Source organism: Chrysemys picta, chromosome 11 (assembly GCF_011386835.1).
Source record: "Chrysemys picta bellii isolate R12L10 chromosome 11, ASM1138683v2, whole genome shotgun sequence".
Taxonomy (NCBI): Eukaryota; Metazoa; Chordata; order Testudines; family Emydidae; genus Chrysemys; species Chrysemys picta.
The window spans coordinates 57,813,652-57,838,924 of NC_088801.1; the positions used below are offsets into that span (position 1 = coordinate 57,813,652).

Below are 25,273 nucleotides of genomic sequence, written 5' to 3' on the forward strand. Positions count from 1 at the left end.
ATGCGAAAGTTTCGCAGCCACTGGGATTCATCCCAGACCTGCAGCACTATGCGGTCCCACCACTCAGTGCTTGTTTCCCGTGCCCAGAATCGCCGTTCCACGGCATCAACATGACCCATTGCCACCGCGATGTCCTCGGCGCTGGGTCCCCTGCTTTCTGACAGGTCCGTGCTACTCTCAGACTTCAGGACATCACCGCGGTGCCGTAGCCTCCTCGCCTGACTTTTCTGCATCTGCCTCAGGGAAACCTGTATGATAAGCTGCGAGGCGTTGAGAGCGGCCACAACTGCAGCGATGGTCGCAGCGTGCTCCATGCTCGCAGTGCTGTGGCGTCCGCGCTGTCAATGACTGGAAAAGTGCGCAAAATGATTTCCCGCCGGCGCTTTCAGGGAGGGAGGGCAGGAGTGATGGACGGATGACGACAGTTACCCAAAAGCACCCTCGACACATTTTGTTACCCAGAAGGCATTGCCGGCTACACCCAGAATTCCAATGGGCAGAGGGGACTGCGGGAACTGTGGGATAGCTGACCACAGTGCACCGCTTCGAATGTCGACGCTTTCACCATTAGTGTGGACGCACAAAGTCGAATTACTGTCCTTAGTGTGGACACACACGTTCGAATTTGCAATATCGATTACAAAAATTCGATGCAAGTAAAATCAAACTACTCTCGTAGTGTAGACAAGGCCTAAGACCTACAGTAAACCAAATTCCATATGCCTTTATTAAAGGTGGTGTTTTCTGTAGTATGGATAATTCTGTATGTACTTTATTTATGGCCATGTCCTGTTCTATTTCCAAACCTCCTGTGCCTCTTACTCGATGCTTCCATTGGCACCTAAACCCTTAGCCCCAAATCCCGTATGATCTCTTTACAGCTTGTATTTAATTACATCTTAGCTGGATGGCTAGATTTTGAATGGGGGAAGGGCAGTGAACTCGCGTGTAATCACCTATTTGGCAGTTGTCTGCCATGCTATCAGTGCGCGGTTGTATTAACTGCAAAGACCTGGCCTTTGTCTAGTGCTTTAAAGGGTGAGGGAGGCGCTGACACAGCGGTGGGTGACGGTCACGGACTGAGAGATTTGGCCAGCAGAGTTCCGGCAGCAAACCCCGTCAGAGACCAGGGCCCCGGGCTGACCCCTTATGGGGGCAGGGGGGTCACCTGCGTGCCCAGTGGCGGCTGCAGCGCCTAACAGGGCAACCGCCTACCCGGCTCAGGGGCAGCCCTCACCCCGATCCCCGCGCAAGCCACGCCTCCTGCCCGCCCGCGCGCTCCCACCGGAGTTCCGCCCCGCCCCCACCAAGTTCAGACCTCCGCCTCGGCTCGCGCCGCGCGCGCTTCCCCTCCCCTCGCCCTGTTTGCTGAGTCTCGGGCGCGCGGTGCCGTGAGGCGGCGGCGCGCGACCAACGGAGCTGCAGTTTAACGGCCGTTGTGTGAGGGGTCGCGCAGCTGTAGTCTGCTCCGGGCGGGCGAAGCAGGTGATGGGGCTACGGACTCACGTCCGGCCTTTCGGCCAGCCCTGAGCACTCTGGGGGGCGGTGATGGAAGGACGTTACTTCGTGGAGAGACAAGCGACTTGGGTCGCCCCCTGGCCAAAGGCTTTGCCGTGCGAGGCAGGCCCGCCAGCCTGGCCAAGGGCTGGGATTTGGCGGGAGCCAATTTCCGCCTCCCGCACCCCCCCCCCCGTTCCTCTCCGGAGTGAGGGGTGTTGGGGCTCCTCACAGCTTTGGCCCACCTGCGGGCGGCCCTTTGCTACGTAGGGTTCCCGCCCCCGCGCACGGCTCTTCTCTGACACTGCGCTGACTGACGGGACCGCCCGCTGCCTCGACTCCCCCTGCTCTTCAGCGCGTTTCCCCGCCGGCTCCGCCCCCCGTGAGCGGGGCTTTGGCCTGCCTGATGCCCCCACCCCGGCACTAGCGCAAGCCAAGCCCGGGGCGTCCGCGTCCTCGGCAGCAATTCGGTGGCGGGTCCGTCAGTCCCTCTCCCTCTTAGAGCTGCCGCCGGAGAGGGAGCGGCACGATTGAGCTGCAGCCAAAGTGCCTCCGATTGGCTTAATTTTTTTCCGCTTCGCTGCTTGGGGCGGCAAAAAAGCTGGAGCCGGCCCTAGTGGTAGGCATAGTGTGGGACCGCCTCTCTGGGCAATCCTCGTGCTCGGCTATTTGTTCTGCTCATGACTAGTTTGCATATTTTACTTCTCCAGCCGGCCTTGCGGGGGGCGATGGACGCTCTGCCACTAGGTCTCCTGAAGGTCACCCTCCTCTCAGTGGCGGATTAGACAATGGGCCAAAGTGATGTGCCCAGGGGCCCCAGCCCATTGGGGGTCCTGGAAAAATGGGTGCCCCCGTCTGATGTGCCCCCTCCGCTCAGCGCTCCTGTCAGGGTGCAGGGGCTTGAGCGCCGGGTGGAACAGAGCAAGCCCGCGTGCCCCAACCCTGCTCCCTGGCTGAAGCGCTGGGCAGGTGGGCAGAGTGTGGCAAGCTGGGGCCAGAGCAGAGCTGTGGCTGGGGGATAGGCCTGGATGCTAAGTGGGTAGGCCCCTGTTCTGGGTCTTTTAAGATGACTCCATTGATAAATGTCCTCCAAATGGGTGAACCTCAAAGGAGTCCATGACATTTCCCCTCAAGTCCAATTCCAGTTCTTCAGCACTGCCAGGGTGGTGTTAAACTTTAGTCATAAAGTTGAATTGGAAGCTATTTTAGGTCTCTTAATTCAGGTTTTTTTTTTTTTTTCAAATTTAGCTTAAAAGGTTAAATGAGCCTATCTACATGCTAACAGCAACCAGTGGATTTATGAAGGAATTGACTACTAGCTTTGATTGATTTTTGTATTTATTCATTTTTAAAATATCCAGTTAAAAGTAGTTGGAAAATTCTTTTTATTATTTCACCTGTCTCCCCATTTTTTGTGTGTGGTGAAGTTCCAGTGTGCATCTTTGTCAATTGGTACATGGAGACTGTATCCATAAAACCCAAATGACCAATCAGAACATGACAGGACACTAATCCAAACTAAATGTGTCCCAAGTTCCCAACTCTTTTAATTTTAGCAAAGTCTTGTAGTGTTTGATGTTTTTCATAAAACCCTGCTTCTGAAGTTGTGTGATTGTGAGCATTCATTTAAAAAAAATAGATTTTTAGCCCATGTGGTTACAGAGTTAAGCTTGAAAATATGACTGAACTGCCCTTTAAAGGCTCAGAAATCAAGAGGGTAAATAAAAAACCTGAAATATATTTTAAATCTCATAATTTTTAAGCCAATCTCATCAATTTTTGAACCCTGACATGATTTTTGAATACTTCAGGTTGGAAATACTGTAAACTCCAATGCTGTTAAGGTGAAGGCAGAGTTTTGTGAAGCTGGTTTAACAGAACAGCAGTTGATTGATTACATTCTGAATCCTCAACAGAGAAGTGGGCTAGAATATATTATCTTTTTAAATGTAAATTTGGGTTAATCAGAAAATAAAGGGAAGCTAGCAAAATCCAAAAACTGTTATACATTCAGTTTTCCTGTTTTGTTAAATACTTTTCTACTCTTAAACCATTAGGGACAACTGAGTTAACTTGACATTTTTATCTAAGGTATGTCTACACCACGAAATTAGGTTGATTTTATAGAAGTCGATCTTTAGAAAGCGATGTTATACAGTCAATCATGTATGTCCCCACTAAGCTCAGTAGGTCAGTGGAGTGCATCCTCAATACCATGGCTAGCATCGACTCATGGAGTCGAGCATTGTGTGTAGCTCCACAGTCCCCGCTGCCCATTGGAATTCTGGGTTAAGCTCCCAATGCCTGATGGGGCAAAAACATTGTCACGGGTGGTTTTGGGTACATGTCGTCAGTCTCCCCTCTCTCTCTCTCCCTCCCTCCTTGTTTGCCGTTGCTTTCAATCATTTCGCACATTTTTTTCCTGGGTTACCCATGCAGACACCATAGCACAGCAAGCATGGAGCCCGCTCAGCTCACCGCTGCTATTGTGAGCATTATAAACACCTAGAATCTGGCTAGGAGACGCCAGCACAAGGACGATTGTGAGGAGGACGTGGACACAGATGTTCCTGAAAGTACGGGATGTGGCAATTGGGACATCATGGCGGCAGTGGGGCAGGTTGATACAGTGGAACGCTGATTCAGGGCCCGGCAAACAAGCACAGACTGGTGCGACCGCATAGTATTGCAGGTATGGGATGATTCCCAGTGGCTGCGAAACTTTCACATGCATAAGGCCACTTTCATGGAACTGTGTGAGTTACTTTCCCCCGCCCTGAAGCGCAGGAATACCAAGATGAGACCTGCCCTGACAGTTGAGAAGTGATTGGCGATAGCCCTGTGGAAGCTTGCAATGCCTGACTGCTACCAATCAGTCGGGAATCAATTCGAAGTGGGCAAATCTACTGTGGTGCCTGCTGTGATCCAAGTAGCCAAGGCAATCAGTAACCTTCTGCTAGCAAGGGTAGTGACTCTGGGAAATGTGCAGGTCATAGTGGATGGCTTTGGTGTGGCGATAGACGGAACGCATATCCCTATCTTGGCACCAGACCACCTTGCCAACCAGTACATGAACCGCAAGGGGTACTTTTCAATGGTGCTGCAAGCACTGGTGGATAACAAGGGATGTTTCACTGACCTCAACATGGGATGGCTGGGAAAGGTGCATGACGCTCACATCTTTAGGAACTCCAGGCCGTTCGAACAGCTGCAAGAAGGGATTTACTTCCCAGACCAGAAAATTACCATTGGGGATGTTGAAATGCCAATAGTTATCCTTGGGGACCCAGCCTACTCCTTGCTCCCATGGCTCATGAAGCCATACACAGGCAGCCTGGACAGTAGTAAGGAGCAGTTCAACTATAGGCTAAGCAAGTGCAGAATGGTGGTAGAATGTGCCTTTTGACGTTTAAAAGCTTACTGGTACTGTTTGCTAACTAGGTTAGACCTCAGCGCAACCAGTATTCCCATTGTTATTGCTGCTTGCTGTGTGCTCCATAATATCTGTGTGAGTAAGAGGGAGACATTTATGGTGGGGTGGGAGGTTGAGGCAAATCGCCTGGTGGCCAATTTTGAACAGCCAGACACCAGGGCGATTAGAAGAGCACAGCTAGGCGTTCTGCGCATCAGAGAGGCTTTGAAAATCAGTTTCATGACTGGCCAGGCTACAATGTGACAGTTGTGTGTGTTTCTCCTTGATGCAAAATCACCCCCTTTGTTGAATTTACTTCCCTGTAAGCCAATCCCCCTCCCCCCCTTTGACCACAGCTGGCAAATGAAATAAAGTCCCTATTATTTTGAATCCATGCATTCTTTATTTGTTTAAAAAAAAAAAAAAAGTGAGATCACTGACACAGTAGCCCGGGTGGGGTGTGGGAGGAGGGAAGGACAAAGGCACATTGCTTATTGTAGCCATACTACAAATCAAAGCTGTTTGAATGACAGCCTTCTGTTGCTCGCGCCATCCTCCGGAGTGGAGTGGCTTGGTGCCTGGAGCCTCCCTTCCCCCATACTTGGGCCTCTGGGTGAGGAGGATATGGAACTTGGCAAGGAGGGCAGGCGGTTATACAGTGGATGCAGCAGTGGTCTGTGCTCTTGTTGCCTTTCCTGCAGCTCCACCAGATGCCTGATCATGTCTGTTTGCTCCCCCAGCATCTCCTACTGTGTGTTCTGATCACGCTCACTGAATGCTTTCTTGGCCTCTGCCACCGAATGCCTCCATGCATTCAGCTGTGCCCTATCAGTGCGGGAGGACTGCATGAGCTCTGAAAACATGTCATTGCGAGTGTGGTTTTTTTGCCTTCTAATCTGCGATAACCTCAGGGATGGAGATGATACAGGGAGCATAGAAACATTTGCATCTGCAGGGGGGATAAAAAGGGAGAATAACATTTAAGAAGATACATTTTGAGAACAAAAGGGAGACTTTCACAGTGAATCAAGCAATTCACAGCAGGCAGCACGTGTGCTTTAGGTACAAAGTCGCATTTTGCCTTTTATATTGAGTGCCTGCCAGTATGGTGAGACATCACACACGGCTGGGCAACAGAATTCGGTTTCCAGGCAGCCATGGTAAGCCAAAGGGTATGCAGGGTTGGCTTCTTCTGCCTTCATAACATGTGGGAATGGTTTCAAATTGCAGCGCCCTCCTTTCCTATAGCAAGCAATGCCGGTTGGGTTTGCCATTTAAAAGGAGGGGGCTGCAGTTTTGGGTTGGATGTGCAGCACACCCTTCCCCCCACCGCGTGGCTATTCTTCGGGATGATCCCTTTTAGCCAAGCGCAAACAGCCCAGCATGAACGGGGTCCTTTTACTGTTCCCTTACAAAAATTCCCCTATTTCAACCAGGTGACCATGAATGATATCACTCTCCTGAAGCTGACACAGAAAGATAAAGACCAAATGTTGCATGAATGCGACCAAAACCCAGGACCATTCGCTGCCATGCTTTGTGCTGCAGTGATTCCAGACTACTTGCTACTGGCTTGGCATGGTAAAGTGTCCTACCGTGGAGGACGAAATAAGGCAGCCTTCCCCAGAAACCTTCTGCAAAGGCTTTCAGAGTACCTCCAGGAGAGCTTCATGGAGACGTCCCTGGAGGATTCCCACTCCATCCCCAGACATGTTAATAGGCTTTTCCAGTAGCTGAACTGACCGCAAATGCATCCCAATTCTTCAGGGCAAATCAAACATTAAACACAATTGCTTTTAACCCCTGCAGTGTAGTTACAAATGTGCACTCACCAAAGGTGCCTTCTCTGCCTTCAGGGTCAGGGCACCTGCCTTGGGAGGGTATTGGCTCCAGGGTGATGAAAAAGTCCTGGCTGCCGGGGAGAACGGATTCTCCGCTTGCCTGCTGCACATTCTCCTCCTCCTCCTCCTCCTCCTCTTATTCATCCACAAAATCCTCCTCCATGTTCCGTGAGACTCCCCCTTTGCAGGTGTCCATGGACAGTGGTGGGGTACTGGTATGGTTCCCCCCCCAGAATGACATGCAGCTGATCATAGAAGCGGCATGTATGGGGCTCTGACCCAGAGCGACCGTTTGCCTCCTTTGTCTTGTAGTAGGCTCGCCTGAGGTCTTTAACTTTCACACAGCACTGCTGTGTGTCCCTGGTGTAGCCTCTCTCCACCATGCCCTCTGCGATTTTGGCATATATATTAGCATTTCTTCTTTTTGATTGGAGTTGTGCCTGCACAGATTCTTCTCCCCATATAGCAATCAGATCCAGTGTCTCCTGTTCGTTCCATGCTGGAGCTCGTTTGCGATTCTGGGACTGCATGGTCACCTGTGCTGCGGAGCTCGCCACGCTGACCAAACAGGAAATGAAATTCAAAAGTTCCTGAGGCTTTTCCTGTGTACCTGGCTAGTGCATCGGAGTTGAAAGTACTGTCCAGAGTGGTCACATTGGAGCATTCTGGGGTTGCTTCCGGAGGCTAATACCATCAAATTGCACAATGCTGCATCTGCACTACCCCAAATTCAACCCAAGAAGGTTAATTTTAGCACTACTCCCCTCGCCGGGGAGGAGTACAGCAGTCGATTTTAAGAGTCCTTTAGATCGATGGAACGGGGTTGGTTGTGTGGCCACATTGCTTATAAAATCGACCTAATGCGGCTAAATTTGACCTAACCTTGTAGTGTAGACCAGGGCTAAGAGCTCAGAGATCTCTGAAAACTGAGATATCTCTAGGGTTAAGAGGGATAAGTAACCCTAAATAGAGACCTGTTACTTTTTATTTTTAAAAGCGCGAGTATAAATGTGCCTTTACAGTGTGGATAAGAACAGAATATAAGAATGACTGTACTGGGTCTGACCAGTGATCCATCTAGCTAAGTATCCTGTCTTCCAACAGTGACTGGTGCTAGATGCTTCAGAGAGAATGAACATAACAGGGCACTTATTGAATGATAAATTCCGTGTTGTCCAATCCCAGCTTCTTTTGGATAGTGAGAGACTTAGGGACACCCAGAGCATGGGGTTGCATCCCTGACTGTCTTGGCTAATAGCCATTGATGAACCTATCTGCCATGAATGTATCTAATTCATTTTTGAACCTAGTTATACTTTTGGTTTTCACAGCATCCCCTAACAATGAGTTCCACAGTTTGATTGTGTGTTGTGTGAAAAAGTACTTGCTTATGTTTGTTTTAAACTGCTGCCTATAATTTCACTAGATGACCACTGGTTCTTGTGTTATATGAAGGGGTAAATAACATGTCCCTTCACTTTTTCCACACCATTTGTGATTGATAGACCTCTATCATATCCCTTCTTAGTCATTTCTTTTCTAAGATGAACAGTCCCAGTCTTTTTAATCTCTTCCATACCCCTAATCATTTTTGTTGCCCTTCTCTGTACTTTTTCCCATTCTAATATATCTTTTTTGCGGTGGGAGGGGGAGCGACCAGAACTGCACGCAGTATTCAAGGTGTGGACGTACTATTTTGAATTCAGAGCTCAAAAGCTTGTCTCTATCACTAACAGAAGTTGTTCCAATAAAAGATATCGCCTCACATACCTTGTCTCTCTGATATCTGGGGACCAACATGGCTATAACAACACTGCAAGCAATCTTTATATTGTATCCTTTTGTACTTTTTTACTTTGTGATAAACAGGGCCTTTTTGACAATGGCGAACCAAGCAACTGCTGAAACATCCTCCATTTTCTCCCTGGGTTCTACTAGAGGGCACACAAAAGAGAAGAAGGACAGAGCTTTAAAAGCTGCAAAACTGAATGCCTCTCTTGCATCTAAAATCAAAACTAAAATAATAAGTGAGTGTAATTACTTTAAAGTAAACTGTTACAGTAATTTAATCCATATACTGTGTGCACCATTGAAGTAGATGGGGCGATGGATGTGCTTAATGTTTGCTAAATTGCCTAAATAAAGAGGATTATTATTAATATAATATTAAAGTTGAGAGTTGAAAAATGGTCTTGTGGCTAAAACATGTTACTTGGAATGACAATTATTGTATTCTTTACCTGGTTCTTCGTTAGATTTTCTGTCCTTGACCTCTGGCAATTCAGCTAGGCCAAACCTTTTAAAAGTGCACACTAATTTCAGGTGCCTCAGTGGTAGTTGTGGTTGTTCAATATGTCTACAGTCAAGATGTAGTTATCTCATATTGGGCACCAAAATTAGTGGATTTTAAAAAAATGTTGGCATTAACTTCTGTGTGCCTCACTTTCCCTCATCTGCAAAATATGATGGGGTGTAAATAAGTCATTGGGCCATATACTGAATGATGAGGATAATCAAAACTCTTTAACAACTGCATCATTCTCTGAGCAGTATCTGTCCTGTGCACTGAATGAGTCAAGAATAGCTTTGTTTTACAGACTTCATAGCTAAACACATAGTTTTCGCATGTTCTTTATGAGAGACAATGTAATGAGATATGTGAATGAGACAGGTTTGTTGTGTTAGAAACTTGGGTTCTATTCCCATCACTGCTAGAATTGATCATGCAACCTCTCAGATCTTCAAATATCTCTGCTGTAAAATGTGGGAAAATCATAAATACTTATCTGTCTCCAAAGGCAGAAGTGTGAGGCCTTGCTCAATAATGATTTTGAAGGTCACGGAATTAGTACCATAGGCACTGGAAGAAGTGCAACTAGAACTCAAGATCTTCTTGCTCCCAGCCCAGAACAACTATTGTTAGACCAAAAGTATTTTGATACAGGAATAGAATCAGTTTTGCCTGTGTCTTGTCTCTAGTTCTGTGTGTATAAAGCAGAAAACTCAGCAGCACTTTGGATCATACACAGTGGATTAGAACATTAAGACAATGAAGAGCAAGTGTCCAATTGGTTCTACCGTGCCTGTGCAAATGCTGATTTTTTTTTTCAAACTGACAGTGGAAAGCACCTCTAAGACCTAAGGAATTTTACCTCCATTTAAAGTTTAAGTTCCTACTCAAAACCTTTGAGACACTAGAGGTGTTTAAAAAACAAATCCAGAAATATATTTTAACATTGGCAAAACTACCCATTATTAACCTTGTTCTTGGAAACAGCTACACAGTTTTTGCTCAGACTTTACCAAAAAAAAAAAAAAAAGAGTTCAGCTTGAGGCAGAGACCATAAACTTTTAACTTGAACCTGACTGGATAGGTTTCAAAGTGATAAAGCAACTGCAAACAAAGGTTTGTAATGTGTGTTAGGCCAACTGTAAGCATTGCTACGGCACCATCAGAACTATGAGTAATGTCATAGACTGTAGCTGAGACAGAGGCAGATTGACTGGAAGAAAGTGAGGGGTGAGCAAAAAGTAGAAAATTATGATTATTTTGTTTCTTTCTACAGACAACTCTTCTATTTTTAAGATATCTTTAAAACATAATAATAAAGCGTTGGCTCTGGCTTTGACTCTGGAGAAGGAAAATACTCGGAGGCTGAAGAATGAGAAGATCTTTCTACAGAAAGAAGTAGAGGAGTTGCATTTTCATAATGTCGTACTTCGTCAAAAATTAAACTGTTTGGTATGCTGTAATTACCATAATATTTAAACCTTCTGAGCAACTAAAAACAAATATCACATTTTAATGGAAACTTAAGAGGAAATTAGTTTAATTTTTTTAACTAGAACATTTAAAAATATTTTATCTACAGTAATTATTTAAAATACACAGTTGCCAACAAGATGGAAAAAGGTGGGGCTATATATTGTCTCTCAATAGCATTCTTGTTCAGAATTCATTTTTCCTTAATAGGATCACCTCATGCTTCTGACTGATCCAAAACTCAACAACACACCTCTGTGTGGACATTTTAATCCCAGTTTTACTTTTATAGTTTTCAGTAAACAAATTAATCAAATGTAGAAATTGCTTCTTCCTTTGCCTTGATCATGAACAGGTTACAAAATATTTTTACTGTTATTTATGATTTCTTCTTGGATAAGGGCTTAACTTTTTAAAAGAGAATTCCATCTTTAAGTCCTCATTTATATTTTTATATACAGAATAAAACTCTCATAGAAATAGAAGCATTTATGAATAGCAACCTTTTAACAGCAATTGAAATGAGCAGTTTTTCTGAGGTAAGTGTCTTTTGTTTGAATATTTACAACGTTGTAAATAAAAGGGGGTAAGGCTATTGTGTCTGCTGCTTAGTCTTATAATCTATACTATTTAATTTTTGACCAAGGGTACAATTTTCAAAAGCACCTAAGACTCATTGATCTTCAATGGAATGTAGGCTTCTAAGTCATGTAGGCACTTTTGAAAATTTTACCCCAAGTGTTTAGGTATTTGGGATGAAATCCTGGCCCCAGTGAAGTCAGTGGGAGTTTTGTAATTGATTTCAAGGAAGCCAAGATTTCACCGTTTGTATTTTGAGAAACTAGTTCTAAAGTTACTTAGCTACTTATCCTGATGAAGCCACATTGTGCACAAGTGCGGTTGGTAAATTAACAGGTGGCAGTCTTTCTCAGAGAGCTAGTACTATTCTAACTTCCTATGGTGTTAGAGGGAACTGTGCTTTGGGGGGTTCTCATCTTTTAGATGAGACCTCTGCCTGAAAAATGAGGTATGAGTCCTGGTATCGTGGCAGAATTCCAATTTAGGTAATACATTTTGCTTTCCTATATACCTATGTAGTTTCAACACAATATTTTTTCACTTCCTGTTCTAAACTATTGAACACAAATGCTGTGCACTCTTATATAGCTTCTGCATTTCAGTGATGTGTGAAATAATTTATGTATGTGTATGTGCTTTGGGAATAAAGTAATCTGTAAATATAAAAAAAGGTTTGGGCATAAAACAATTTTTTCCTTGAAATCATTGTATTATTTTGAAGGAATGTTCTCTAGGCTGTATAAATATATATATGCATATCACATATGCAGTCGTAATAGCTATATGATAAACTGCAATATATCATCCACTTTTCATCACCTCACCTGTTCTCTGCCTAATGATTCATTTACCTTGGGACTGTGTATAATACTCCAGATCTTTGAGCAGTTTCTAATGGCTACTTCCCTTTTTTTTAAATTTTAATAGCATATTCAGAATCCTCTTACAGTGCCAAGTGGTCAAAGCAGCTGTGTTGATCATCAGTCCAAGACTTCATATCATTCAGTTAGGTAATATGGGTCTGTTTCACAAACTGGGTGAGCATGCAAATGTGAAATTCTGCTAAAATCTGTCAGCGGCTTTTATAGATCTAGTTGCTGCATGTTGTTCTAAAATAAAGAAGAGAGATTTTTTTTAAAAAGGTAATCAGTCTAGTCTTTTGTGTCTAGTTTGGAAAATGATTGTTTGAGACATCAAATTATTAGCAAAATATACAAATAGGCAAAACTGTTGTCTAAATAAATGTTGTCATTTCTCTCTAGCATGCAAAAGAGAAAGTGCATCAGAAAAAAAAATCCCCTAAGAGATAACCAAAGCAAAAACACTCTCCACCTGAGTTCTTGTTTTCTGCTTACTTTCATATAGTATTTATGTGATACATTATACATTATATTTCTCCTTCATAGTAAAACTTCCTCTTTTCAGATCTGTAGGAATGCCAATGAAGGTTCCATTAATTGCAGTACATAAAGCAAAACAGCAAGGCAGCCCTTCATTGTGTGAAAAATCAGAAGATCTTTGTAACCTCTCCTCTGTAGTATCAAATGAAATTTGCCCAGCTCAGATCAGTGTTGAATTGTTGTTAGAGTCTGAGAAAAATAAGCAAAAGTCAAATGAAATAGACAAAATGGAAACAATCTTTGACTCAAATATATTTTTCAGAGGTATGGTGTATTAATTTTTTGTAATCAAATTGTTTTTAGAAATTACTGTTTAGTATATAAAATAAATTAATTATGGTGAGATACAGTACATGTACATGATAAATAAAAGCCACCATTTCATATCAGTGGAGACTTCTGGGGACTTCATAAGCCTTAATATTTTCTTTCATTTAATTACAAACAAGGATGCCCATCCACAGCTATGGGTGAATCAACAATTATTTAAAGAGCAATTCTTACACAAATAACTACCCAAGAGCATAATAAAGCCCAAAATTAATATAATCATATGGTACTTCAAAGGGAAAAAAGTATTCTATTCAAATCCAACCCCCCCACACCAAATTGTTCCCATGCCTTCAGCCTTCCTCAAAAGCCTTAGCAAATAGATGGCCTCTAAAACTTTAAAATTAACACATTTGGGCTATTTCAGTCCATGGGAAAGCATATTGCAGAGCCAAGGGGCCTCACAGAAAATGCCAGGCTATTCACCTCTTCTATTCTAAGGTGACATCATCTTGAGCACTTTCACTGCCTGCAGCTATGGTAATATCACATAAAGAGGTAGATGGTTTTAATTAGCAAAATCCCAGGATATCTAGGGCTTTATAGATCTGAACCAGCACCTTAAACTCCCCGCAAAACCCAGTGCAGATCTCAGATCATTGTTATCATGTCTTCTTGACAAGAAATATTACTTAAATAGAGCGGTAATCCATTCTGCACCAGCTTCAGTTTCCAAATGTTTCTAAGGCGTAGAATCTCCGGTGCTGGAGAATCTACCCTCACAAACCCCATGGTGGGGCTAGTCAGGAAGCACTCCCAGAAGCATGGGACTTCCTGTAAGTCCACTTCAAAGAAATCAGGCATGCCTGCAAGCAAATGCAGCAGGTTGGCTCTTGAGGACTTAGTACATCCTAAGTCCTATAGGCACAACAAGAAAGCCCAGAAACATTGGGCTCCACCAGCTCTGGACTGGTCTCCATTAGAATCAGTATCCCTTCCTCCTCACAAAAGCCAGGACCCTCTGACACCAGTGAAGACCGACCATCACCGGATACCATCATCATCGCCAGCACCAATGGCCCTGACAGAAAGAGTCCCCCTTAAACCTCAGAGATCTGGATCCATTGCTGCACCACAGAATATTTTTGCTCTCCCAGCTCCAGAATCCCCCCTCCTTCGGGATCCTCCATTTCCAGGGATCTTATATCTCCTCCAAGAGACCTTCCTGCAGGACAAAGCCTATTGCCCTCTTTCCCCCGCCCCCGCCCCCCAATACACAACTTACATCCATAGATGCCGACTTCCCCTCTGCCAGCTGGGTGCTTGACCCCCCCCCCCCGACCCCACCCCTGCACTGCCTCTTCCCATCCCTGCTAATTTTACCCGCTAATTTTTCCCCATGGGTGCTCCAGTTCTGGAAATCACCCAAATCAGCCTTTTCCTCCTCAGGAGCTTCAGAACCATTGAAGGAACCACTCCTCCTGTACCACCCTTATCCATTTCCCAGGAGCCCCATACGCCCTGGGACTAACCACCGCCTAATCTGACTAGGAGTCACTGGTACCCCATACCATGGGGATCTCCATGGCCACCTGTTGACCCCTCTTACTGGCCATATTGGGGACCCTTGCACCAGTACCCTCTTTCAGAATCTATCCAATCCTCCAGGGAGTCGCTGCCTGCCTCCCCTCTGAGGGAACCATCAATTTAACCCCAGATCTGATGATGAAGGAGGAACGCTGCACTCCGGTTCTGGCAGTTCTACCAGAAAGGCCGGACAACCATCATCATTGCCGGATGAAGCAGTGACTTCAACATCCCTCTTCCCTCCAGATGACTTCAGGCAGTTCCAAGATCTGCTGTGCAGAGTCACCGGGGGACTTCAGATTGCATAGAGGAGATCCAGGACTCCCAACACAAGCTCTAGGACATCCTCCACACCTGTGGACTTACAAGAATAGCCCTCCTGATTAATGAGCCCATACTAGAGCTGGCTAGGACAGTGTGGCACACCCGTGCCACTGGCATGTCTACCCTCCCAAGGGGCAGAGAGACGTTATGTGCTGGCTAAGAGTTCAGAATTCTTATTCTCTCACCAAGCTTCCAACTCATTGTTGGTTCAGGCTGCTTTTGAAAGGTCCAGGCAACAACTCCCCAGATCTGCTCCCACAGATAAGGAGGGTAAACACTTAGATCTGCTGGGGAGGAAGGTTTTCTCATCCTCCAGTCTTCAGTTCAGGATAGCCAGTTATCAAGAGCTATTGGCTAAATATGATTTCTTGAACTATGCTAAGAGGAATTCACCAACAGCCTCCCACAGCAGGATCATACTCATTTCCAAGCTGTGATAGAGGAAGAAAAGTTAATAGCCTGAATTGGCCTCCAATCTTCAGTCAATACGACCTGTCTTCCTCTAGGGCCATGGCAACTGCTATTGTTACCCGCACCCTTTCCCCTTTGCTTTGGATCTTGTCTGATTCATGGTGGAGAAGGAAGTTAAGAGGCGGTCGGTCTGCCCTGCCCTTTATTGCCTCGGTTGGAGGCACAAGGCAAACCAGGGTGAATGCATGGACCAACAGACTCTACTTTCAAATTCTCTGACTCCAGGGGCATATGGTGCATGTGTAACCACACTGTGGAATACATATAGGGACCACATATTTTGAAGAGCCTCCAGTTACAGGTAAGTAAACTCATCTACTTCTGACAGTAAAGGTTGCATCCTCTTCACCAGATGTAGATATAAACATGTATTCCAGGTCATTGCTGTTGTGCAACTAGGGCTCAAACTGCACTTTTCAGTTGCAAACTTGGGCAAACAATTGTAGAACAGAAGCCCGAAGGAATTCTGTCATATCCTCCAGCTCTCTTTCCTCAACATACTATTATCACTTCAGTCATCTCTGCATTGAGGTTTTTTAGACCATCTATTCTTCAATCTCAACCAGATGTTATCTGTGGTGTTCAATGCTATTATCTGGGCTGAATGAGTGAGAAAGGGGGAGATATAAAGCTGGATGTTATTTGTATGCCAAAATCATTGCACCCTGAGCCTCGAATCTTCTTGACCCTTGTAATTCTGGGAACACACCTGGTTTTGGCACATTTTATGTATTGGTCAGTGATCTTCTGGTAATGGATGAAGATCAGCTGTCCATACTGATATTTTAAGATCTATACTAGTGGTTCTCAACCCAATCAGCACACAGATGCGGCCCATGTGATATCCTTGGGGCCATACAGGTAGTATATATATTGCATGGATGCGGCCCACATAACACATAGAGAGCTGCATATGCAGCCTACAATGGTAAATAGGTTGAGAACCACTGCGCTATACCGTTGAATAGAAGCGGTAATGATATGGAACTCTGTGGTAACCCTAACTTGAGAACCCTTGGAGGGACAGAGCAGTTGCCCATAACTATCCATTGTGATATCTCCAAGAGAAAAAGAATAAAGTCACACTAAAGCAGCATCATTGTTCCATTAGAATTCAAAAGTTAGTAGCACCTCCTGATTGACACTGTGGAAGGCTGTTGATAGACTCTGGGGGGGAGAGGTATACTATATACGGTACAGTATACTATGTATAAAGTATAGTACAACACTTCACCTAAAATGGGCATCTACATATTTCTGGTGCAAACTTCAGTAATCCATGCTAGTCTGAACGCTATAAGTAAGTGTGAAATGCACATTTTGGATACTATTTTACTTTTGTTAAGTCACTGACATTCACTTGCTTTGGTTGCAGAAAATCAGCCATGTACATTACTAAGCTCCAATAGTGCCCTCATGTCTGATCTGGATAATGTGCCATCTGTGGGACAGTCTGAAGAGTTTACAAAACCACATGATAGTCCATTACCACTCTGTGGAAATGTGACTGAAAGGAAAAAACATGCAACATCTTGTAGATCAAACACTGATGCAGGTATAGCGGATTTTAATAAAAAAGTGACCCCAAGTAATGTGTCAGATTGGAGCATTGACAAGGGCAACACCACCAATGAAATGAGTGTGCAAGCAAAACCAAATGTGTTGTCTCATCCTGATTCACCACTTCACCCTAGCAATGAATTTAAGACAAATTCAAATGAGGTCCATTTTGGTAACCAGCTAAAGCCCGAGGAAACTGTTTATGATACTGAAATGGAACTGACTGCCAGTGATGTGGGTAAGATACTCACAATTACATCAAAAGCCAAAAATAAAAGGAATAGTAATGCCAAAACTGATAAAATTTCAGCAAATTTGAGAAAAGTGAGGTATTCAAACACAGGAAAAAAAGATAAAGAGAAAATTAAAAGCAATCCTAAAGGCAGTTCAGATTTTCATAGTGAAAAAAGGCACAAAAATACTGAAAAGATTATAGATTCAAACACTAGTGAATCAGACACTCCAAAGTTTCGGTTGGAGGCAGAACAGATGGCTAAAAGGAATGCTTTGGGAGAGCTGACACTACAAAGGACCGATGAACATGATGTACAGAATTCCCAATACAACGATAAAGCTACCAGAAGGACGTATCTAGTTAATTTAGCAAGCCCAAGTAAACAACAAAAAACTGATTTACAACAGAAAATAAACAAACAAATTCTCTCAGAAAGATTAGAAAATATGGACAAGTTTCAAAACCCAGATTCTAGCTCATCTAATAGCAAGGCCCCATCAAAAGATTATTGTACTAAAAGTGTGCCATATATAGAAAACCACATCTCCGGCGTATTGTCTTTACAGCAGGACTTAGTGGATGTAAATGAGAAACATATCAAACCAAAAAGAAACAGCAAGACTTTCCAAATCCCTTCTACAGTAAGCAAAACAAATGACTGTAGAGAGGAAATTGAGGAGCATTCAGCCAGTAGTTCAAAACAGCCTGGAGCAAAGGCATGCAAACCTGATTGCAAGATAAAACAACACCAGAAGAGTGAATGTCACAAAGAAGATAATTACAGTGACAGGAGAGAACCACAGACTTCTAGTCACTGTGTAGATATAAAAAAAATAGAACGAAAGAGTAATAAGGTTTCGCTGGGCAGTTCAAAGAATGTATTGGCAAAAGCTAGCCTGAAAACTAATATACAGCCAGATGATTTTACACAGTGCACACTTTCTGTAAGGCAAGAGTTAAAAAACGAGAACATGTTGCACACTGATATTGTTCATGGAAACAAAACTACAAATACTCAGCAAATTCAGGGAATTTTAGATATTAAGAGCAGTGTAACTGTAAACAAACAGTGGTCTAGATCTTCCTTGAAGAAGGTGGATGAATATAATGTTAATATGTTAAAGAAAGGGGTAGACCGTATATCAAAGGCAAATAAAAAGACTTGTATTGTCATTTCTCCAGATGATCAGATTAAAAACAATGAGAGGCTTATTTCTGAGACCAGGCTAGAAGAATGTGACATCAGGCAAGTTGACCAGGTGGAACAGAATATTTTAGATGACCAAAAGGTCAGAACAGGGAGAGATCCCTTCATGAACAAGTTGATCAATAAATCAGTATTAACGAACATTATGATTGAAGAACCATGCCTTTTAAAATTCTCACCTGTGACCTGTTCTAAGGATATGCTGTTTAATTCATGCAACTTTTTGCAGGAGGGTCTCCCACAACTGGAGCTCTCTGCTGTTGATTACCATAAAATTTCAGAAAACTTCCCTGTACTGAAGAACTCAGAAATCTTTGAAAAATCTAACTATGAGAAAGTATTGTGCGCTAACAGAGCAAAGAAGATGGAGACAGATTTTAAAGTGTCTTGCCAAAAACTCTCAGGAACAGGCAGTGGTAAGTATTTGAGTAGAGAAAGAGATAAGGAAATTTCTTCAGCGTTTCTCAAATGCAGCCACTGTGGCCACATGCGGCCACCAGGGGCTTTTCTTGCGGCCACAGCCTCCTGAGCTGTGATGGGGGGGGGAGGGCAAAGTAGAGCCCCCTCCCCCTCTCTGTTGCTCCTGGATGCTGGGGCCAGCAGCAGGGATTGGGCCCTGCCCCCCTCTGGGAGACACCTGGGGCACAATGCTGGAGGAGCAGGCAGCCAGTGAGTTCTCCACCTTCCCAAGGGTGGTGGGGCTCAGGCTTTGGGCTTCAGCCCTGGGGTGGCAGGGCAGCAGGCTCTGGTCGTGGGGCTTCGGGCTCCAACTGGGCTCTGGCTGTGCAGTGGCAGGCCACAGGCTCCAGCCACATGGCTTCAGGTTCTATCCATGGACCCCATCCTCCAGCCGTGGAGCTTCAGGCTCTGGCCGCAGGGCTTTAGGCTCCAGCCTCCCACCCCCATCTGCCCTGGCCCCCACTGCCTCTCCCAACCCTCCATCCAGGCCTTAATTTGTCCCCAGGCTTGCCAGGGGTGAGTAAATCTGCTGTTAAAAGTGATACTTATGTGTTTGTTAATATCACTTTTCACAACAGACTTACTAGCTAGCAATACATAAATTACAATGATTTGGATGTATATATGTGCATATTTATTTAGTTTTTCTAAAGCTAATCAAGTATTTTAGGAAAAAGCGTGAGAGTTGCCACCAGCAAGAGTTGGTTTCTGCACTCTGAGACCACCAAAAAATTTGTCCTGAGAACCCCTGTGATTGTGTAATGCCTTGTACAAAGGAAAGGTAACTTCTTTTAGTATTGCCTGTATAGATCGCCACTCTTAAGCACCATCAAAGATAAGTAATGCAGGAGTAGAACTGGAAGGACTGAGAACCACTGAGGGGGTTTTCTTCGGTTACAGTAGCTAATATTCTTATTGGTTTATAATATATCCCAGAATCATGTTTAGCCCAAGCAACTTTAAGTTGTTTACAATCTCAGAGAGTCAACCTGATAGTGCCTCTACTATCTTTGCAATGAATGTGATAGAATTACGCTGAAAGATTTGCTCTGGAATATTTAAAAATGGAACTGTTCAGGAGGGCAAGCTGCCATCTGTTTCACTGCTGTATAAGGGGCAAATAACAATTTAAAGGTTTATTAGACTCTTCTTGCAAATGGACGATAGAGCCAAGAGTATTTTCCATTTACTGCTCTTACAGTTCCCACCAGTATGAAATTTCATTAAGAATACTCTAACTTCAACATGAATTCTAGAACTTTGCAAAGAATACCTTGTTCAGAACTTCTCTGATATCTGTCTATAAGGATACTTTGAAGTGCCAGCCTGCCTATTTTTCTAATATTCTAATATTTTTCTAATATTCAGAAAAGAAGTTCAAACTTTTCAATAGTCTGGAAGGAATACTGAAATTGCTTACAATATATAGTCTCATTCAACTGTTGTACTTCTGCATTACAGGAGATAAAGAGTCATATAAAGGAACCATCTGTGCCAATATTTAAACATGCTACAATGTTTAGCTTGAAGGTCTCAGAGCATAAGTGTGCCTATATAGTTGAGGTCTACCTTGTATAGATGTGTTCAAAGGGCACCTGGCATACCTAGCAGCTCTGACTCATACATGGTGGGTTTTTTTTTAATAAAAATGCACCCCTTATCAATGTCTCTGCAGTCTTGACAGTTTAAACAAATTATGTTAACCATTGTTAAACTAGTTAGACTTCATAAATCAGGAATAAACATAACATCAATACTTCCTATTTCTACTTCTTTGTTCAATAGTCTTAGGCTTGGTCTACACTACCCCCCCTAATTCGAACTAAGGTACGCAACTTCAGCTACGTGAATAACGTAGCTGAAGTTCGAAGTACCTTATTTCGAATTAGTTCAAACTTACCTTGGTCCACACTCGGCAGGCAGGCTCCCCCGTCGACTCCGCGGTACTCCTCTCGCCGAGCTGGAGTACCGCAGTCGACGGCGAGCACTTCCGGGTTCGACTTATCGCGTCCAGACTAGACGCGATAAGTCGAACCCAGAAGTTCGATTTCCAGCCGTCGAACTTGCCGGTAAGTGTAGCCAAGGCCTTAGAAAACAGATGGACTTCCCCCATGCACTGAAGGTCAGCAACCTCAGTTTATGTTGGACTGATAATGACTGAATTCCTGAGTAGACCGTATAACTACATGCGTATAAATTACATCCAGACATGAGTAGGAAGCCAGCACATCGCTCGCCCGCGCCGCTTCTCGCCACCCCCATTGGCCCGGGATGGCAAACCGCGGCCAGTGGGGGCCGCGATTGGCCAAACCTGCCACGTCAGCAGGTAAATAAAACTGGCCCAGCCCGCCAGGGTGCTTACCCTGGCGAGCTGCATGCCCAGTGTTGCCGACCCGTGATATAAGATATACCTATCTACATGCATTGAATCTGAAACCACGTAGGAGGCACAGAAGCGTTTAGTGTGTTTCTCAGTTCTCCCAAGAGTTTAGAGAATCTCCATATTATTTCAACTTGGATTCCTCTATATGCTAAATCGTTTTAGGGATTTTGAGAGGAAATCTGATGTATGGTGAAGATCTTTGAAACTTGGATAAGGAAATGTAAATCATTTCAGTATTTCTCCCAAATTATCAAAAGTGTTTGACCTTCTGATTCCAAATTAAAGTGGCTGTTGAAAAGATTGGATGGCATTCTGAAATGTCCTTAGTAAAATCAGAAGGCTATGGGGAAGCTCAAATTAAAAAATAATTTTCCTACCAAAGCTGCCTAATTTTTTGATACAGTACTTATGTTTCCCTATTATATGCTTTATGGCAGGAAGGGAACTGAGAAATTTTCCAAACTCTCTAGATCTCTCCACAGTTTAAGGATATGTGACTCAATTCATCATTTCGCTGTGGCCCCTTTCTGCAGCTCTGTAGACGTATATGAGCATTAAAGTTAGCAGGTGCTGCTTCCAGGGAATTCCCTTGGCAATAAGGAAAGTCTCCACAAGGTGATTCTGTGCATCCCCAGGCATTTGAGGCCATGAGTGTAGCACAGCTGTACTCTGGCAATTCCCGACTGCTACAACAACCTCTTGGGGTCATAGGAAGCCAGGTCCAACTTACAGCAGCCCTGAGCTTTTACTAGTTTGCTAGCCCTCAACTGGCTCCAGAATATTTCTTTATCCCTATCCATCAGTCCTGTGCTGAGTGGAACTTGGATTCACTGAGAATCAGGTCCATGTGACTCCAAAGTAGGAACTGTACCCAGAGAACTTTAGTTAACAAATATTAGCTTTCAGGTGTTTTTAAAAGGTTTAATCAGTGATTCAGAAATTACTTGAAATGAAAGATGGAAGCGTAACTGTATTCACAGGTAGAAAGGCCCTGCAAGATCAGACAAATACCAGTTTATACTCCGACACTTCCTTGCCTAAACTCCAGAACATTTTAGAAAAAAACTCAATACCAGCTAGACGGAGACGAACCTCGGTTTGCTACAAAGAACCCAAAATAAGCAGGTCAGTATAAGTAAGGTATTTGTTTTTCTTTCAGCAAATTGTTATTGCATCAGTGTTACTGAAATATCCCTATCAGATATCTCTCTGGTTTATTTCTTGACATGCATGTCATATATAAAATTATCTGGGACGCTATACTGAATAGCTAGATTGGTTATGTTTATACTCCCAAGTTAGTATTTTAATTGAAGAGTTAAATGACCCTGATTCATTCCTGTGTTACTTCACTTTTATGCTGGTATAACTCACTGAAGTCAGTGTAGTTTTGCCAACATAAAACTGGAGTAATGCAGTGGAGAATCAGGCCCTATGTTTCCAACAGTTAGTAATGGGGTGTGTACACACATAGTTGTAGATACCTAACATTTGGACTTTCAGTATTCATTAAGAAAGCTAGCATTTTAAATTATATCAAGAGTAGATTTTTTTATTCCTATTGAACTTAGATTTTTTTCAAGAGTATATAGTAGTGTCTTGAGTTTAGTTTGACCCTTTAACCATCTCCAGTGGTCTTTCTGTGTCCAATTTCTATGTCCAATTTGCTGCTTTTGGAAATCTGATCTCTCAGCTAGTTCACGTTTAATTAGCTAATTTTTTCTATTGTACTATCCAAGATCATTTTGAAAGAATATCCATCTTTTATGTAAAGATTAAGGCTGCCTAAGAGCAGGTCACTTTGGGTTGATTGTAACATGACTTAGATGATGATACTAAGGCTGAAGTCCCAGTGGTTTTAACTATAGTGCATTGAGTCTTGCGGCATTGATAGCCAAAACATCACTGCTATTTTGAAATGTAATTTATATATAAAAACAATGAAAATGTGTCTGTGTATTTACTAAATAGGATAGATGGGCACTAAATGGGCACTCTCTCTCTGATACCCATTCAAAGGACTCCATGGGCTGGTATACACTACACAGTTAGGTCGATATAAGGCAGCCTATGTCGACCTAATTATGCCATTGTCTACACTACAGCCTTCTCCCACCAATGTAAGTGCCCTACTACACCAACGTAATAACTCCACCTCCATGAGAGGCGTAAGACTTATGTCAGTGTAGTTAGGATGATGCAGTGTCCCTGTAGACACTGTATTCCTTACATCTGCTGTCTTGTCGATTTCACAGCAGGAGCCTTGAAATAGACAAGAAAGCCCCCACTACCCTGGAGAGCTAGGCAGCTTCAAACCTGGCTCTGGGCTGGGACCTGGGGCGAGAAGCTGGGACGTCTTTGGACCCAGCTCCCGGCTGGGAGCCCGGACAAGAAGTCTGAGGGGCTCCCACCTGCTCCCTGCCAGGAGCCGGGCAGCCTTGTCAATTTTATGCCTGGGTGAGCCATGAAATTGACAAGGCTTCCCGACTTCTGGAGAACGGGGAAGAGAAGCCCTGGGCGGCTTCCTCTCACTCCTGGTAGGGAACGGGGAAGAGAAACTCCGGGTAGCTTCCCCTGCTCCCAGTGGAGACCATGGAGCGGTGGGGAGGGGGGACAGCTCACCAGAGCCTGTGGGGCAGCCAGGCTCCTGGCAGGGAGCTGCCTACAGAGCTCAGGGCCAGGCTCTCAGCTCCCCCCCACCACCACACCACCCTCTTAGGTCGGTGGAAGTGCTCCTGGTGAGGACATGCACCACAGACCTAAGGAGGGTAGTATGGATATGCACCACTGCAGTAATTACTGTAAGATGACCGAATATAGGTCGACTTACCTTTCTACTGTAGACATACTGTGTGTCAATCATTCTGTTGCAGCAGAAGAGCCCTCACAGTGGCAATACAGCCTTGTTCCAGTTTTTCTAAAAAAGAAAGTGACGTCCAATTAAACAATGGAATAGAAGGGCTACAGATAAACCAGTCCAAAGAAAAACCAGACATCTCACCCTTTTGCAAATGCAATGCAAAACACTTTTTAAAACTTAGCCTTCTCCCAGTAAGTTGTTCACACACTCCCTTATACATGAACATAATTAAATAAAAAGAACCTCCTAAATTAATCAAGCTATTTCTTCTACAATCTGGGAAGCAAAAAAGAAAAATATTATTTCTACATTTAAATACTTGGAAATTGGTCAGATGCGAAGGTGATGTGTGCCATATAGATACACATGTAGTAAAGTTTTGAGGGTTATCAACTTCTAAAGTAATTTCTAAATATACTGGAATTTCAGAAATGTGTGCTTTCCATAAAACCTCTGGGCAACTTCAGTACACCAAGCCCTAACTATTGTTTACCATTTTAAGAGTTGTGATATAACCTCTCATTATTTAAATGGCATTAATATTTTAATTCTTTCTTTTCTGCAGTAAATTGAGGCGTGGGGATCAGTTTACAGATTTGGAATTTCTGAATTCCCCAGTCTTCAAAGTTAAAAATAAAAGAAGTTTCAAAAGTAAACCAAGACTAATCTGAGGAAGACAAGCAAGAAGAGAACTGCCTTTAAGAATAATACAAATTTTAAAATATATAATATCATATTTTTCAAAATTGGGTAAATCTTCCTTACTGTTCTTTTGTTTAACTAAGCTTGTTCAGGTTAACTAAACTTGTTCTGCTTACCTTCCAAAGTGGAGTTTTTTGTGACTGAGGTCCTGGTCTTACACTTCTTAGGCAGAATACCTCCCTGAGTAAGGCAAGTAGGATTAGAGACCCTACATTTGTGTTATGAACTTTTTCTCAATAACTTTAATCTGTTTCAAGACTGCTTACCATCTTTAAATTTAAAAAAAAGTTGGAAATTTTACTAAGAATAAAAACAAATCACTAGATTTTGGGGGGAAATCCATTGTGGTGTTTTCACAATACTAAGCAGATTTTTTTCTCATTCTGAAACAGACTCACAGACTAAATCTGGTGGCAACAGTCCCATGCATTCTTTTTTTTAATTACAAAATTATAATCCTATCATAAAACATAGAGCAAAACAAAATGTGATGGAATTCCCTGACTTTTATGGATTTGTTGGAATGTTGATGAAATTTTAATGAATTGTGTTGTATTGTTTTAGATTGAATTTCCCTTTTTCTGTGACGGAAAGAGTTGTGAAAAGCATATTAAAAAAATATATTCTTTCACTTGAAGATTTTCCACTTGGTTTCCTCTCTCAGTTCAGAATTGCAAAAGTCCTTGGTCCTCCAATTTTTTGATTTATTCATTATTATTTTTT

The 25,273-nt window shown here is 43.4% G+C and overlaps 2 protein-coding genes across 2 annotated transcripts in view; one reads left to right on the top strand and one right to left on the bottom strand.

The window, feature by feature from the left end:
* The window catches only part of LOC135974151 (serine/arginine repetitive matrix protein 2-like), a 994,828-nt gene that overhangs the window by 167,473 nt on the left and 802,082 nt on the right, over positions 1-25,273 (bottom strand). The window lies entirely within an intron of this gene.
* SGO2 (shugoshin 2) lies at positions 1,348-25,184 on the top strand. The gene is made up of 10 exons (XM_065560474.1): positions 1,348-1,485; positions 3,937-4,189; positions 8,620-8,777; positions 10,317-10,492; positions 10,975-11,052; positions 12,020-12,102; positions 12,518-12,761; positions 16,498-18,562; positions 21,969-22,113; positions 24,414-25,184. The coding sequence occupies exons 3-10, from the start codon at positions 8,633-8,635 to the stop codon at positions 24,517-24,519; spliced, it is 3,042 nt and encodes a 1,013-aa protein (XP_065416546.1). The 5' UTR covers positions 1,348-1,485; positions 3,937-4,189; positions 8,620-8,632; the 3' UTR covers positions 24,520-25,184.

Coding starts and splice junctions, on each gene's coding strand:
- SGO2 (XM_065560474.1), top strand. CDS start 8,633: ATGGCGAACCAAGCAACTGCTGAAACATCCTCCATTTTCTCCCTGGGT. Junction 8,778..10,316: donor AATCAAAACTAAAATAATAA/GTGAGTGTAATT, acceptor TTCTTTCTACAG/ACAACTCTTCTATTTTTAAG. Junction 12,762..16,497: donor ATATATTTTTCAGAGGTATG/GTGTATTAATTT, acceptor TTAAGTCACTGA/CATTCACTTGCTTTGGTTGC.